Source organism: Arvicola amphibius, chromosome 9, assembly GCF_903992535.2.
Source record: "Arvicola amphibius chromosome 9, mArvAmp1.2, whole genome shotgun sequence".
Lineage (NCBI taxonomy): Eukaryota > Metazoa > Chordata > Mammalia > Rodentia > Cricetidae > Arvicola > Arvicola amphibius.
The window spans coordinates 76,643,887-76,661,483 of NC_052055.2; the positions used below are offsets into that span (position 1 = coordinate 76,643,887).

Consider the following 17,597-nt stretch of genomic DNA (forward strand, 5'->3'; position numbering starts at 1 on the left):
ACTAGTAAAGTTCTCTACTAATTTGTTTCTAATAACCATATGCAGAGTCACCGTATGATGTCAAAATTTCAGTTAGATGACCAACTATAAAATCTAGCATGACAGATCCTGTGTCATACCTTGTTAACCAAGGTGTGCTTGCCCAACCACATTGTGCCAAAACAGGAAATAGGTAGAGTACATATAGACAGTTCCCACTCTTGTCTGTCATCAGTATTTTCTTCTAGCAGGACAAACTCCTTATTCTGCTCAGACACCAGCAGTAAGTAACGCTCCTTTATTTTAAGCTGAATCTCTTTATGCCGATGCCTTTATAACTCATCAGCAGCAAAGTTTTATAGTTAATCATTTGCATATGGATTGTTGCAGAACCCTACTGATAATTTTATTAAGAACAAATGTTTTTATTTAACCTTGTAAAGCTAAGTATACATGATTTAAGTACCTTATTTGTTATCCTGGAATAGATTTATAACAAAGATGTGGGAATGGTTTTTTTATTCTACAATCATAAATAATGACTATGGCTTTTCAAAATAGTTGTGTTAGAGGTATCTTTACTAGAACTATGATTTATGAGTGAAGTGAATTTTCTGTGCACTGATGCAAATATTAGATCTTAGATGGGACTGTAGACTTCCTCACAAATCTATCTTGGCAAAATCAACCTTATAGCACTGAACTTGAAATAAATGTGTTATTGGTGATCAACAGAAGAATATATAACTGGTTCATAATTATATTCAAGACAAGCAAAAAATAAAACATTTCATTTTTCTGATTATAGGTAAATAGACTTAAGTAGCTTGTAGGGTTTTTTTACATGTATAAAATATATGTATATTTTATATAACAAAGCAGTTTCCCTCATAGATATTTGTGTTTGGGGCAGACAAGGAATGTTTCTGGAGAATATTAAGATATGATACTACTTAATGTCAATAAAAATGGAATTCTATGACACTGGAGAAGACTGTAATCCCCAAGGGTATATATTGATGCTTTCCCCCACATGCTTAAATGATGTACTTAGCTAATTGACATATGAACCTACAGTGCCTTCCAATCTGGCAAAACTCCCGATGTTGAATCAAAAACAGTCAAGGCTATGATAAGTGTCAATCCTGAAATCTGTTTGATAATAGAGTGCACTGTGGCAATCCCGTGAGGTGAGACAGCTCATTCTATAAAAGGCAATGGTAAACTGCAGAAATGAGTGCCAGAAATTTCAAGTATTGTAGATCAGGCACAGTTCTGAATTCCAGTGCCACTGCCCAGAAGATTTAAGGATGCAGGGGTATTATTTCTTGGAAAATGAAAAGAAAAAAAAAGAATACTTTTCAAGAATTGACAAGACTGTTGTCCTTATATGACACTTGCTCTGATCGTGTCCATAATGACATTTAGCAGTTTTGTAGAATTTATATTCTGCATTGACTGCTTCATAGATCACAGAAACATGGCAATGCAAGCTAAGTAAAGATTACACATTTCATTGGAATTTAGAAAATACTCAGGAGAATATGACTAGTTACCATGTGATTCTTTCTGTATTGCGTTCACCCCCACATACCTCTGCTGGGGTTTGATTGACGTGTTTCCTTGTAATCTTATAAAGCACCTCAGTCTCTGTCTCTCAGAGCTTAGGGCTTTAAAGCCACAGAGATGTTGCTTACATTTCAGCTGTGTTACTGAATTCTCATGACACCTCAGCATTAAATCTCTAATACTGAGTTTGCTCATGTGTAAGTGGGATATTGAGTCACAGTATCTGCCTACTAGGTTTTTATGAGTTTTAAAGGAAGCTTATAGAGAGTCATGTAACAAGTGACATCAAACATAGTCTATGTTGTTTTGTGTGCCTAGATTAGGGTAAAGGGTGCTTTGGAAAGTTCCATGAAAATTATCTATTTATGAACTGTATCTTATCTACATAGACCTTTATTCATTGTAGAGTAAGGAAAACTTTTCTCACTCATTAGGAGAAATCATTAAAAGCAAGCTGTAGGTGCTGGCAATTTGTCTCAGTAGAGTGTGCACTTGCTATGCAAACATGGGTGCCGGACTTAAATCACTAGACTCCATTTAAAAGCCAGATGGTGTGGCCACATGCTAAAAGTTTCAGTGCAGGCCGAAGGCATAGACGGAGAATACCCAGAGCAAGCTGTGTAGCCAGACTAACTGAGCCAGTGAGCTCTGGGACCCCTGACAGATCCCATCTCAACTTAGAAGATAGAGAGCATTTAAGGACTCCCAATGTCTGAACATGCATGCTTATACAAATACTTGCATACTGGCACACATTCGTGTGTGTGTGTGTGTGTGTGTGTGTGTGTGTATGTGTTTTACTTAATACCTTTAATAAGAGAATGCATTCCAAATTACTTAAATTGTTTTCCCTATTTTTGAACATGGCATTGATTTATCATACATTTACCATTATATATAAAATACGATGATGAGAGTTTAAGGTTTTCAGGTTCAGTCTTGGCATTATTGATCAAACTTTGATAGCAAATGTAAAATGTATTAAGACACGAAGGCCATCGACTTAACAACAACGATAGACTTGTGTTTGGTAATGTACAGATGTCTCAGCACTTGAGACTGTCAGGCAAACTTGGTAGTTTGAAGTTATACTGGGCCAGATAGTGACATTTTTTTTTCTCAAAAAGAAAACAAAATAAAAACTTTGAATGAATGAATAACAGACACCATATAATGGAGGAGGCCGATCTGAAAATATCCACCAAGGGTTAATCATGTCATAGTAGTGCCCTGTCAAGGTGATAGGTGGGAGCTTTTGCTACTCTTGAAAGGACAGAGGAAGAATTCCTAAATTCCTAGATTCTCACGAGAGGACCTACATGAATTAGTGTGTGACAGAGGGAGGAGAAGCTAATTAGAGCGATCACAGGTCCTGCTTCGCATAGGCTCTTTGGTTTGTTCCTTACTGCATGGTGGTGGAGGGCAGCAGGCCTCTTGAGCTGATTTTATTATCATTTTGATGATAGTATGTCCTCCTTGCTATATTGATAGTAAATCTGGGGTATGGAGCCCATTACTTCCTCCATATATTCTGTATTACTCAGAACCCCATGTACTAAACATGATAATGTGGGTCTTTTTCTCTTCTTTGTTTTCTAGACATGACATCATTCCCATTGTTGTTGTTCCTGGCTGCTATGCTGACCCCATCCCTTCTTCAATATAACTATGCGGTATGGGTAAGGTTTAATATCCTCTCAGAACAGTTTAGGCAACTATGAAGGCTAGGAAGCTATCAGACCACTCTTCAAAACTATAAAAGGCCAGAGTGTAAAGTAAGTCTCAAAGTACTCATTGATAGTTTAGAGCAGTTGACACTATTTTAAAACTATGTCAAATGACCTTGTAGCCCTAAGTACAAGTTAATATTAAACAGAGGTTAAGTTCATGGTACACATGAGTGAAACAGGCATACATTTATCACACAAAGTAGATATCAAAGATAGGGCTGGATGCAAATATAATACATTTTGATTCAATGTCACTTAAATTGTATTTTTGTTATAGTTTTTAAGTAGAAATATTGATATTAATTTAAAATATTTTTTTCTTTTTAACATGTTCAAGAAATTGAAATTACACATGATATTTGGGTTATATTTGTATTGGAATTTTCATGTCTGTGGATTTATTTCTTAAATTTTCTGTTCTATGAGCTGTTATTATTTTCTTTAATCCATTTCAATGTGGTCCTCATAGACAAGTGATATTATATTCAAATTAGCATGGCTTCATCTTATTCTTTTCTGTATGTAACTTTCATAAATACTGTTTGAGAAAATGATAACTACATTTACAATTTTAAAAGAATGCTAGAATTGAGATGGTGATAATGCTTAGCAACACTTGTTTAGAATGCACAAGTCCCTGGGTTTGATCCTCGCAATACACACACACACACACACACACACACACACAAACACACACCAGAGATGGTAAGTATGTCTACTATGCAAACAATAAGTATGTACATGAGGCAAATAGTAATTATTTATAATATGTTCTTATGCTTAGGTAATCCCAGATGAGGTTCAGTCATTTTCTTTCATGATTGAGTGTGTAGTGCCAGCAAAGTTACTCTCCTTTTGGTTAGAAAGCTACTAAAATTAGGAGGATTGGGCATTGCTATAGCCTTCATACACTTCTTCAGAACCTCTGCACTGGAGACTATTAGAATCCCTCAAGAGCAGGGAGTGTCAGTAACTGGTTAAACCTGTTTTCGAATATAAGTTACATGTCTTTTTTTTTTTTTTACAATAATCAAATTAGCAATCTTGAAACTATTTGTTTTCTAGTGTTCTTTCAAGCTGTTGGCATTCCCAGTTTCTTGCTTTAAAATAATTGCATTTTATGGCACTTTTGAATCATCTATTCTCCTCCCCCTTCTCTCTCCCTCTCTCTTTGGTCTACTGGTACTTCTTTATAAATTGTCCAGATCCAAATAGCAGAGATATTCAGAGTCCTCTTTTATGAATGAAGGCTTCTTTGAGAGCTGCCATGAAGAACTGATTCCTCTCCAGGTGTCACTTACTGTTGTTCTTCTTGGCTTTGCTTTTTGGTGTTGTAATTATTAGGTCCTATCACCAATCCAATATAAACCCTCTAACATTTTATTCTCACATTTCAATGTTTCTAGTATGTTTTTATTTTTAATCTGTACCACTGCCTGTTAAGAAATATAAGCACACTATTGTCTGGTGGAATTTTTATCTTCCACGGAAGGTAGGATAACAAGCAGAAAATAATAATGACTTTCTTAGAAGCTATATATTTTGTCTTTAGAAATGAAACTTTAAGTAGGTTTTCAGGTTAAAATGGAATATTTGGGGGAAGGGGCTGGAGAGGTGGTGTGGTGGATAAAAGCATTTCCTACTCTTGCAGACGACCATTTGGTTTCCAGCATCGACCTGAGGTTACTTACACCCACCTTAACGTCAATTCCCGGGAATCTAGTATTCTCTTCAGACCTCCACTTGCATTGCAGTCATCTACATACACTCGAAAACAAACATGTATGCGCCATTAAAATATATGTATTAGAAAATGATGCCATTCCCTTAATAAATAAGCATCTGGGGATATTGTTACATTGCATTAAATAAAACGTGAGAATTTTCACTCAACAACTTTAACATGAACATCCTTTCTGCCTTACAGAGCAGGGGCTGTGAGAGATCTCCGAGCACGAGGCTCTCATTAGGGTCTTCAGAACATAAAATAGTAGGGAGAGATGGACATGTAGCAGACACTGGCAATGCAGTGTGGCTAGATCCATAGTGCAACATCTGCAGAGTTTTGTGTGAGTAAGTACTGTAGGGAAGAGAAACAACTTCTCCCAGCAGGAAGATAAAATGTATGTGAGGCTCTGTCCATCAATAATTATGCTGTAATATCTTATTCTTCCCTATAAAACAGTACATTTTGGAGTATGTTTCTACAAAAAAAAATGGCTCTTACATCTCTGTCAACTCAAATAATATCATTACATCCTCCTGTCCCGCATAGACACAAAAATGTAAATTTAAATATCAGCTTCTGAGTTAACTTAGCTGGCTTATTTCTGTTCACTGAAGAGTAAAGTTAGAAATATTCAACTGTTTTCAGGAACTCATTGTCTCCAAATTGACATGGATATTAGATAAACCTGTCTTGAGAATGAGTACAAAAACCTGTCACATATAAAATTCTCTTATTGTAATAAAATGTTGAATGCACACGTGTACTAGGTCTGATCCTTCAAATTATCTCATCAGCATCCAAACTCCTGGTTAGATGGCTATTGCTTACTAAGATCTATAATCTATTCTGTATCTTCTTCTTAACACTTCATTGCTATAATATAATTGAGTCTGAATGAGTTAAGTTTCTCTACTGTGTATGGCTATCATTAAAGCTCTCTCTTAAGTCAAAATTGACATTTGTAGCTATCCTCAGAAAAGTTTTTACTTTGACATGTCACGAATTCATTTATAGTCTCAAAATTTCTGTTTAAATTGTTTCTTATGAAAATGTCATAGATTCTCTTAACATTAATTATCAAGGTTTAATGGCTAACATTTTCACGGGTCCTTTAACAAAGACCTTCATTTATCTTATTTAACTTATTCACCTTTTTGTGCAACTTTAACAGACACTAACAGACTTTATTTTTATTTCTCTTTAGAATCAAGGCTTTGAGGATTTGTCAACCGATAGAGAGTCAATCCAAGAAGAGATTGTAAATAAACACAATGAACTGAGACAAATGGTTGATCCACCTGCAAGTGACTTACTGGAGATGGTGAGGGCTCCCAACAGGACACTGCATCTGGAGAGCTATGTTTGGAGCCTGCAGATAGCACTTGGCTTCTCCTGTGTGCTTCAGGAGGGTCTGCCTCTATTCTAGCATCTCTTTTTAACAAAAACAAAAGTATTCATTGCTTTGTTTATGAGCATGTTTACGTGTGTGTGTGTGTGTGTGTGTGTGTGTGTGTGAGAGAGAGAGAGAGAGAGAGATAGAGAGAGAGAGAGAGAGCATCCACGTAGAGATTGAACTTAGTTTGTATCTTCAGCCGTGCTATGATCAGAGTAGAATTTACTAAGTTTCTTTTATCACAGTAACTTATTGATATTATGGAGCTACAACAATTATAGTAACAGAGTTCAAAATCAAATCTTTTGACTTTGGTCTGTAGTGAAAATCCACTATGTTATTTTGGTAGATGTTCTTCTCTCTCTTAATCTCGGGACAGAACATCTCTCCTTTAAGGTTCAATGACCTTTTATCTAAATGGTCTACAGTTCTGGATTAAGAACCAAAGTCCACAAGTCTCTTTAATTCATTCAATGAGGGAAAAGAATGAAACTAGGATTTATGAGGCACCAAATGGTTAGTGCTACTCATAGTACAGTAAGCACTCAAAGTCTTTAAGGGAGCCTGTTGTAATTTCAGCAAGGCATCAGACCTTAAATATTTTAGTATTTTTGATGACCTTGGGAAGACAGACTACTTGGATTTATTTGGTACAGAAAGGGTCACATAAAAGTGGAAGTAACTTTGGACATAGATTATGAAACTACCAAGAAGATCAAGAGAGGGTAGCAATGGACTATAGATGATATAGAAAGGAGAACTAAATAGAGCATGTGTGACATCAAAGGAAGGTTATGGGTGGGAGGGCATGAATGAGAGGATAAGCAGGATCAGGAAGACGGGGGAGGAAAATATGCAAAAATAAACTTATTTATCAATGTTGTAATGAGAGTTGGTAATATATATGCTACCATAAAAATTCAGATATATCCAACATTATATATTGATTATGATGAAAGTCAGAGGGTGCCTACCTTTTTGTAATGATAAAAGCACTCATATCAGCCTGTCTGCAAAGATCATGTGACTTTGAGGTCTGAGTTTTCACATGGCTTTTTTCTTTCCTTTTCCTCTTAGGAATGGGACAATGAAGCCAAAGAAAATGCACAGGCGTGGGCAAACAAGTGCGGTTATCAACATAGTCCTCAAGAATCCAGAAATATCGAAAGTATGTATACTCAAAATACTTATAAATAAATAGAGAATAAACACAGGAAAGCCCATTTTATGATATCATGCTAAAAAATACCTTTGTAAATAAATGCTTATTCTGACACTGCCTTTTAAAAAAGTTAAGTATCTCTGCCTTTTAAAAACGTTAAGTATTTCTGCCTTTTAAAAAAAAGTTAAGTATCTCTGAAAGGCTCCATTCTGTGCTTGTTGGATGCTTGATATTATACACAAACTGTCTTTCATGATGCCAGTTTTGCTCCTTGTGACCAGATCACAAGTGAAACAAGGTCTGGATCATTGCTTTCTCTGTTTTGAAGACTCAATCTGAAGTCTAGATGAAAATAATCACTAATTAACATCTTATAAAGGAAATTCAAAACTAGAATCTCTTATTTCCCTCTTTTTAAAATTATGTGCAAGTGTGTCTCTGTGTATTTATACACATGTGCACGTATGTAAGAGCGCTTCTAGAGGCCAGAAGAAGGCGTTAGATCCTCTGACGCTTACAGGCCACAGCTGGCTGCAGTGTTGCTGTCGTAATGGTTGTAAGTTATCCAGTGTGGATGCTATGAGTTGGGTTCAAGTCTCCTGAAATAGTAAGGTATGCTCTACATGCGCAGTCATTTTCCCTGGCCTCTGAAATCATAATTTCCATATTTTAACCCAGTATCTTATCTGTGCACTCTGAATACCAGAAAGATATATTATGTTAAATTAAAAATAAACTATGAAACATAATCTTCACATAAGGAAGTGTAAAATGATGACAAAATAAAATAAATGGGTAATGAGATAAAATATTTCTTGAAACATTAAAAATGATTACCTTTTTCTCCAAATTGAACCTAGTGAATTAATCACCTCTTTTCAAGGTTTTACCTCTTAGATATTCTTAATTTAATAACGCAATGATTAAAATTTTATTTAAAAGACTACAATATTCAGTTAAAGTTTAGAGTAAATATTTATTTACAGAGCTTGGTTAAAACACTAAACTATTTTAGGGTTAAAGATATTTTCTCCCATTCTCTGAAGAAAATATGGCCTAGAAATTTTAATTTTCTAGTTAATACATGACCTATAAACTGTAAAAATATAGTCCCTTCTGTTTTTGTTTGCTTTGTAGTTGTAGTTTTGAAAGAATGACTGCAAAGAATGCTCACACAGAACAATAATCCTAAATATGTAAAATGCTTATATAAAAATCTCTAGCTAGTATGATGGAGGAGTGTCTATGTTTTACTTTCATTGGTTAATAAAGAAACTGCCTTGGCCCCTTTAATAGGATAGAAAATTAGGTAGGCAGAGTAGACAGAACAGAATTCTGGGAGAGAGAAGGCAGACGCTTCAGGCAGTCGCCATAGTCAGTCGCCATGCCTCTTCTCTCCGAGATGGACGCAGGCTAAGATCTCTCCTGGTAAGCGACCACCTCGTGGTGCTACATGGATTACTAAATATGGGTTAATTAGCCAATAAGAGGCTGAAACTAATGGGCCAGGCAGTATTTAAAAGAATACAGTTTCCGTGTAAATATTTTGGGTAAAGCTAGCCGGGTGGTGGGACGCAGCCCCTCTGCTCCTTCTACACTAGTACAGGAGAGAAATGGAAGGAACTAGTCTTTGTCTTCTCTATGACTGCAAATTTACATTTATTTTACATGAGGCTCACTCACATGTGTGTGCACACGCACATGTATGGAGAATTTAAGGTGTGAATAAATGAGATCAAAGAGAGAATTTACTGACGAAAAGAATTTTCTAATTAGTACCTATGGTGTTCAGCACAAACATGTTGATATCTCTGGCTACTGTTCAGGCGAAGGTGGTTCACTAGGTCTGAATCATGCTTGTTGTTGTTCAAAAGGAACTGCAGACAATGTCTTTAAAGAACATGGATTCCATTTGTGTGTGTGTGTGTGTGTGTGTTCTCCCCTTTTTTCTCTATTGCTGTCTTCATGAGTGGCCGATTTTTTTCCCACAGACTTAAGATGTGGTGAAAATATCTTCATGGCATCTTACCCAGCATCATGGTCTCAGGCCATCCAAAGCTGGTATGATGAATCCAATGATTTTAAATTTGGTTCAGGGCCAACAACACCGGGTACAGCAATTGGACATTATACTCAGGTAAGAAATGGTACTTTCTATTAGTGCTAGGCAAGGGAAAAATTTAATGACTTGATTGATTTCAAGGCAGAATTTCAGTGCAGAGAATTTTTTTGAGAATCTTTTTGAGAGAGGGTCTCACTATGTAGCTCTGGCTGACTCTGCACTTTCTATCTTCCTATTAGTCTCCCAGTTTCAGGGGGCATAGGGAGAATGCACACCAGCCACATACCCTTGGGAAAGATCTTGTGTGGTTGCTAATACACTGGTCTTGACAGTCATTAGCTATTGGAACTGCCATCTTTCAATGGTTTATCAAACCCAATTTTTTGACTCCAGCTCCCAAACAAAGGTAATGCCCTGTGTTCTAAGGCACTTATACAGACTTTGGCAAGGCTGTGCATCAGCTCCATATGGCTCCCAAGGGAAAAGGGGAAATGTATATCCTGGAGTTTTGTTACCAGAAACCCTGCCAAGTGGCTTCCTGCTGGACCTACAGGCTCAGGCCCTGGGCCCTTTCCTATCACATAAAGTGGCTCTGTAAGCAAGAATTACGAGACTGTGTCTCTATCCTGTCCACTCTCAAAAAAGGTCTGTCAAACCTAGGAGAGAAGGTGATGTGGTGATCCTGCTTGGCTGGATGGAGAAAATATCCAGATGTGGTATAGGCAGGGGCAACTCCAAATTCGTGGCCTAATCAGATCCTGTAGGCTGAGAGACATGAGCTGAAACAGTTTCAAAATGGAGCCAGGAAATCCAAGAACACAACTCTACATAGGAGCACCCACCATACACATCTAGGGAATATTTATTGTTACTGCATAGTAGGCTTCCACCAGGCTCGAACCAGCAAGGTTTGCAAAGCCATCCACTATTCCTGCCCGCACAGAAATGAAGATACTCATGGCCACAGCTTAGCAACAAACTAGACAACCTCTTTTGTGAAGCTGGGAGGAAGTTCTAGTTCATCTCTCAAGGTCAACTCTCTATGGGCACAGGACACTTGTTTTTGGAAAACACTTCAGTGTACGTATCTTGAAGGTAGTCAGCAACAGCATTATGGTTAATTTGATATCTGACCAGGAATTGACCTGATATCCAGGTTACCCTCTTGCTGTCTATGTTCATAAACCTGAATGGTTGGAAGCAGTGTCAGAGAAATTCCACATTATACCAAGGTCCTCCTGGTGCCTGTAGATTCGTTGATTCCTTTCTTTGTTCCACGAAGCTTCCTGTCCTCAGCCCAGCCATCTGCATCCTCAATATCTTGGAAACTGTCAAAGATGTTAAAGAACAGCTTCTCTGAGAAGGAGCTGAAGCTAATGTCAGCCTCCATAAATTCCACTGGGTGCTTCCATTTAATTTTGCCAGACTAGCTGACCAACGTCAGCCCGTTAAGGCTGTTTTAACATCTGTAGATTGATTCGATAATTTAAATATGCCCGTAAGGATTCTAGAAACGAAGTAGAACATCAGTGCTTAAATTTTCTATTTTCTATTTGTTTTTCTACATTATTTTCCTCTATGATGTGTGCCGTGTCTTCGTCTCTGGGTATATAGCTAGTTTGGAATTCCTCTCACCAAATTGGATGTGGAGTTGCTGAGTGCCCTAACCACCCACTGAGATACTACTATGTCTGCCACTATTGTCCCCCGTGAGTATCCACTTCAATTTAATATTTTTTAATGATCATAGTTTCAAAACAAATTAAAAATATATTTTACACATGAGAAGGAAATGAACCTTAAATATTCTTTAGAGTTGAAACTTATTTAACTGTACCTTTGAAATGTACAACTCATCTGCTTTATAAATCACACTCAGAAGCTTTTTTTTCCTTTAAAAATGATTTCTCTTCCCTCCTTGATTGATGCTTCCTAAACACATACTATAGGGATTATGAAGCTCATATTTTCAGTTTGTGCCATGTTTGGAGGCTAAAAAGCGAACTTTTAATATGAGACTAGGGGTGAGCATGGGTGAATGACGCAGATTAGTGATGTGGGCCTTCTAATTAAGCTGATCCTACTCCTGATTATGTAAGTTGTCATATCACCTTTTTAAAATTTAGCTGCTGAGCAGCAGTAGTGTGTCACGCCTTTAGTCCCAGCACTTGGTGGGCAGAGGCAGTCCGATCTCTGTGAATCCAAGACCAGTCAGGGCAACACGGAGACCCCTTTTCTGAAAAATCCAAAAAAGAAAAAAATTAATTTATTGCTTTTGTTTTTGAGAATTTCATATAGGAGTACTATATTTCCATCATGCCCACACTTCAAATCCTCCTTCAAATCTTCCTCTCCTCTCCTCCACACTTTCTCTAAAAGTCATGATTTCATCTGCATGTACACACACACACACACACACACACACACACACACACACACAATATCACCAAGTCCATTTACAGTTGCTTTTATGTGCAAGTGTTTAGGGTTGACAACTTGGGACTGGATACCCTATCAAGAGTCTCCTCCCTGAAGAAAACTCAATCTTTCTTTCTATATAGCCTTTGGCTGTCACCCTTGGTTGCCTCCCTGAACTTGAAAATAAGAGTCTATTGCTAAAAACATCATCAATTTTCAGACACAGGAGTTGAAAGCATCCAGCTGGAATTCACCTGGAAGTTTCCTTCCTGCAGACTAGCTATCATAGTATTAGATGGTGCTATGTAAGCTGCCAAGGGAAAAAATTACAAAGAGTGTTATCTTTTTGCAAAATCGTAATAATGACTAGCCTAGTTGTTATTTTTCCAATCTTAATTTTTTGTTTACGCATGTGCACAGTACCCCACAAATACCAGAAAAGTGCATTGAATCCCATACACCTGAAGTTAAAGGTGATTATGACCTACTTGATATGGTTAAGAAGCTCCCGCAACAGTTGGGGATCAAACTTGAGTCCTCCAAAGGAACAGCAAAATTTCTTAACCACTGAACCTTCTTTCCAGCCCCATGTTGCTTCCTTCTACCTGTAAGAATTTATTAAATCTTAGACTTCAAAGGCTCTTTCAGAAGTCTTTAATATATTTCCAACAGTTAAGAAAGCTAAAATATTAATTCTTTTCTCCTCAGAATTTACTAAAAATTCTGAAAATCATGTTCAGTAGAACTTAATTTTCAAGACAGAAATTCACTTCCCTTCTGTGACAGATGTTTGAGCTCTTTAAAAAATTCCCACAAAAAAACAAATATATGTTTATAATCTGTATGCTAACCTAATTTTTCTTAATTAGCTGGGCGGTGGTGGCTCATACCTTTAATCCCAGCACTCGTGAGGCAGAAGCAGGCGGATCTCTGTGAATTCGAGGCCAGCCTGGTCTACAGAGCTAGTTCCAGGAAAGGCTCCAAAACTACAGAGAAACCCTGTCTCGACAAACCAAAAAAATTTTTTTTAAAAAAAATTACATCTGCATGTATGTTTGTCCTTGTGTGATATGTGCCCATAGGTGCAGATGCCTGTGGAGACCAGAGGCATCAAATCCCCTGGAACTGCATTACAAACAGGTGTACATCACCTGAAGTGGGTGCTGGGAACCAAACCCGAGTCTTCTAAAAGAGGAATGTGCTGTCTTAACTGCCGAGACATCTCTCTGCGTCTATTTGTATCTTCTCAATCCAAGAAACGTACATCACATGCACCTGAGAATCTTTTCAAACCAAGCCTTTTAAGCGATTCATTTCTCCTCTGTCTGTGGGTGACACAGAAGGTGTGGCATCTCAGTTGGAAAGGAGAGTCATCAAAGAATTTTCAAGAATGTTTCTATTGGCATTAAGGAAAATACAAAGAAGGCGTTGCACTCTATCCAGCTGTCTGGTCAAATGAGAGGCACCTGGAATCTGGCACCTAGAAGGATAAGATGAATAATGAAGAGAAGCACGTGCCAAAGGTGTACAATACTTTATGACTTTTCATTTTTAAGATTGCTCAAACACATGGAGCAATATATAGAAGAGAGGTTCTGCTGCAAATACTTGGAGAATGCATGCACACCCCTGCCACCCATAGTGCAATGGCGAATCTGACTTCTCTATTTTCATACGCCAGTGAGTGATGATCCTTCCGAGGCACAGGGTGGTCACTATCAGAGTACTGCACTTTTAAGATGGTTTTTTATAAAGTGTTTTTCTAATTAACATTCTCAGTTTTTATAAGCATAAAAGTCTCATACTCACCCACATTCTACCCCCAGAAAACACCAAACTTTCCTATGCTTAAATTCTTGAACCTCACCACATCATCATGGGGACCTCTCCCGTACTGTAGGAATCAGGAATAATAGCATTTTTCTAACTGACTCTATAGGAAGCATCTTTTATACCTAAGCAGCATCCTGTGCTCCAGTGTCTTAGGAATTTTCCAGGTTCATGAGGAAACGAGGAGGATGTTTCTACATTAAAATGTTTCTAAACCTTTAGATTCTTATTTATCATATTTCCATTGCTCAGGTTAATAGAACATGGTTGAAGAGTGAAGGCATTAATTATCCCTTTATTTCACATCTATATCTGAATACTCTTAGAAAATGTTAGATTTTTATATGGCATAGCTAAAGCTTTTAATAGCAACCCCGATATCTATATGTTCATGTGTATGGATACATGCATATGTGTGATATATGCAAGCATTAGAGTATACGGAGAAAAATTAAAAATATTTTATATTTTGCTTTTCAATTTCAGCGGTAATTTTCTGAACAGGATATACACCCCTTACACGGTAGGAGAACCATGTGCCAGTTGTCCTAATCACTGTAACGCTGGACTGTGCAGTAAGTGTTATTAATATACAAATATAACAACATAAAATGACAACCTGTTTTAGATTTCATAGCATGGCCTTATGTTCAAGAGGCAAAAATGTACTTAATATAATTTATTTGAATTACAAATTTTCCTTTGTTTATGGTGTGTGTACTTTTGCCATTGAAAAACGTGATACTTTATGAAGTCTAAAGAAACATCTAAAACCAGTGCATACTTGTATCAGTATTGGTATTATTGCTATTGGAGTCTAGAGAAATATTTCTGTGAATGTAATTCAATAAAATTTAAAGTGAATTTTCTTATTCTCTAGGTTAATAAGATCTTAAGTTTAGCACTTTTAGAAGAGAAAGCAATACAAATCTAAGTAGTTGAGGTAATAGAACACAGGTCAGGCCAGAGAAAGAAGACAGATACTACAATTCTTTGTCTACCAAGAAACTTAACACAAAAAATTCGTAAGGTCCTCCAGAGCATCATTTGAATTTTGTGTTACATTTTTATTTATTTGTGAATGTGTACTTATTTCTCTCTGTAGATGTATAGGAACATGCATGTATGCCATGGCATCTGTGTGTGATTGTGTGTTTAGTCAAAGGACAGCTTAGGTAAATTGCTTCTCTTCTTCAATGATATAGATTCAGAACTAGTCATTTTTGTGTTATTAGTGCCAATGTTATGAAAACGGGTTACAGAGAGAGGAAGTAGGTATAATAGTAATACATTTCACTATTTTCACATAAAGAGGTTACTTGACACAGTGGCTTTAGAACATATTAAAATGCTTTGCTGAAAATATAGAGTTCAAATATTAGCTGGATTTAAGTTTAAAAATTACTTGCATAATGACTGACATTTTAAATAATGAGTTTCTTTTTAAAATATTTCTCTATTTCGTGTTTATAAATATTTGTGTGTACATGTGTGTATATATTTATGTATACTTCATTTGGGCCCCATGACTATGAAGGACAGAAGAGGACACTTGGTTCCACGGAGCTGAAATTACAGGTGGCCGTAAGCCACCATGTAGATGCTGAAAATCAAAACCAGTTTCTCTGCAAAAAGAACAAAGACTCTTAATTGCTGAGTTATTTTTTTTTCAACGCTCAATAGCTCAGCTCCTCGAAGCTAGTTTTCTTAAGCCTTTTTTGAGTGAAGAAATATATCAGCTCTACTAAAAGACATCTCACAAAGCCTCGGTTTAATGGAAATTCATCCATTTACTCAATTCCCTTCTCCACATTCATGTTCTACTTTGTCACTGTTGGTAGAGGAGAATAATAACAAAGCAATGAATATCTCTATTCCTTTTTTCAGCAAACAGGTGTTACTACGAAGATAAGTATTCTAACTGTCCGTCTTTGAAAGCATCGCTAACCTGTAAACATGCACTGACTAAAGAAAACTGCAAAGCTGCATGCAACTGTGAAGACAAAATTCATTAAATTTCTGGTGCACGAGACCAGGGCCATGTGCAGGAAGACCACCTCCCCAGCTTAGGCTTGTCACAGTCCGCCAGAAAATTCTAGGTATAAGTACACTCAAATGATCCCAAACAGTAAAGATTCATTTTTTCTATATTGTCTCATTTAGCAGAAATAATTTATAACCAAATATTTTAAAGTAACAAAATCAGTAATATCTTTGGAACTTGACCTCTGAATTCCATTCCAAAGAATTTAAGGAGTTGACTCAAACCCAAGATTATATGTAGTTTGTCTTTATGGCTAAGGTCACTAAAACTCTGTCTTGAGAACAATAATCAGGTTCCCAGTACCTGATTATATACTTCCACCAATAGCATATACTTCCACCATAGCTTTCAGTCACCTTTCCTAGCTCTACCTAGCTATCTCCAAAAACAAATGCGCATTAGCTCTCTTTGATTTCTTCTCAGTATTTACCCCTCTTCACATTCTTCAGAATTAGTGTTTCAAATTCTAAACTTTAATTTGCATTTTAATTGTTGGGTATTTCAAGTACCCTTTTAAAATGTAACTTTATGAACAGAATTTGCTTTTAGAAATAACTCCATTGACCTTGGTTTCTTTTTTAAAATTAAATAAATCTTAATATTTGCATATTAATCCCTCACAGTTGTTTGAATTGGTGATTTGGGGTTTATTTATTTCAGTATGGTACTACAATATTTATGATACCGCTTACTTAATTTTTACTTACATTAAGGTTCTTAGCCTTCCCAAGAGTTGACTAATAGGTACACACCTCAGTTGATAATCAATAATGGAGTCCACTTGACAAATACTTCTGACCCTACCCTGGCGTACCATGTCCAACCTTCAGACTTAGCTCAGATCATACGTCCTCTATACCCACACAGACTGATGAGTCCCATGGACCCCAGATGACCTGCATAATCACAACCTTAAGACATCCTGTGCACTGGGACAACTCGGAGGTACCCTAGAATCTAACATTAGACATAAATCCAATGAAAGAAATCTACATTCCCTGTTCTCATTGCAAAATCATAATATATACAGTTCCAACAGAATGTCCCTGCCACGCCAAATCCACTAGTTTTGCAGAAATGTTTTAAAATGAGAATGAACATCAGGACCCAAAAAGTCTTTTGAAACATAAAATTTTATCAAGGAATTTGAAGAGCTCAAAGAAGAGATTAACAAATATCGCAAGTAGAATAAAGAAAGTAGTGCCTGAGTTATGTCTAATATATATACATATACATATACACATACACATACATATACACACACATATTGAAAATAAAATTACGAAAACAATTCAGAATTTGAAAACTATGTTCAGGAAGAGAAAGAAACATTAAAGGGAATTCCAGGTGAAAAAAGATAGAATTTAAAAACTAGCCTAAACTCAGGGGAAGAATAAGCAGAATGTATGAAGAAGATGATAGAATACCGTACTTAAAGAAAGACAGACGAATTGGGCTATACAAGCAAATAATGTAAAAAATTAAACAGGCACATACAGGAAAGGAACTTGCAAAATTGTGGTGTACCATGGAAACACCAAATCTTGGACTTGGAGACACAGAAGAAGAAGACTAGTTCTTTTCACTTTCAGTTATTCAGATAGTTTTTCTGGAAACAATAGTCTAGGTTGGCATTCATTGTCTTTTAGAATGTGAAATACATTGCGGCCTGCTCTTCTGA

General features: G+C 36.6%; 1 protein-coding gene across 2 annotated transcripts in view; it reads left to right on the top strand.

The window, feature by feature from the left end:
- LOC119823426 (cysteine-rich secretory protein 1-like) overlaps window positions 1-16,189 on the top strand; it is a 63,989-nt gene extending 47,800 nt beyond the window's left edge. For both annotated transcript variants that reach the window (XM_038343437.1, XM_038343436.1), the window contains 7 exons: window positions 3,148-3,227; window positions 6,212-6,328; window positions 7,478-7,568; window positions 9,554-9,699; window positions 11,239-11,333; window positions 14,359-14,447; window positions 15,760-16,189. In XM_038343437.1, coding sequence (XP_038199365.1) covers window positions 3,150-3,227; window positions 6,212-6,328; window positions 7,478-7,568; window positions 9,554-9,699; window positions 11,239-11,333; window positions 14,359-14,447; window positions 15,760-15,887 — 744 coding nt within the window. In that variant the 5' untranslated portion in view covers window positions 3,148-3,149 and the 3' untranslated portion in view covers window positions 15,888-16,189. The remainder of the gene's footprint in view (window positions 1-3,147; window positions 3,228-6,211; window positions 6,329-7,477; window positions 7,569-9,553; window positions 9,700-11,238; window positions 11,334-14,358; window positions 14,448-15,759) is intronic.
- The last annotated feature ends 1,408 nt before the right edge of the window (window positions 16,190-17,597 follow it).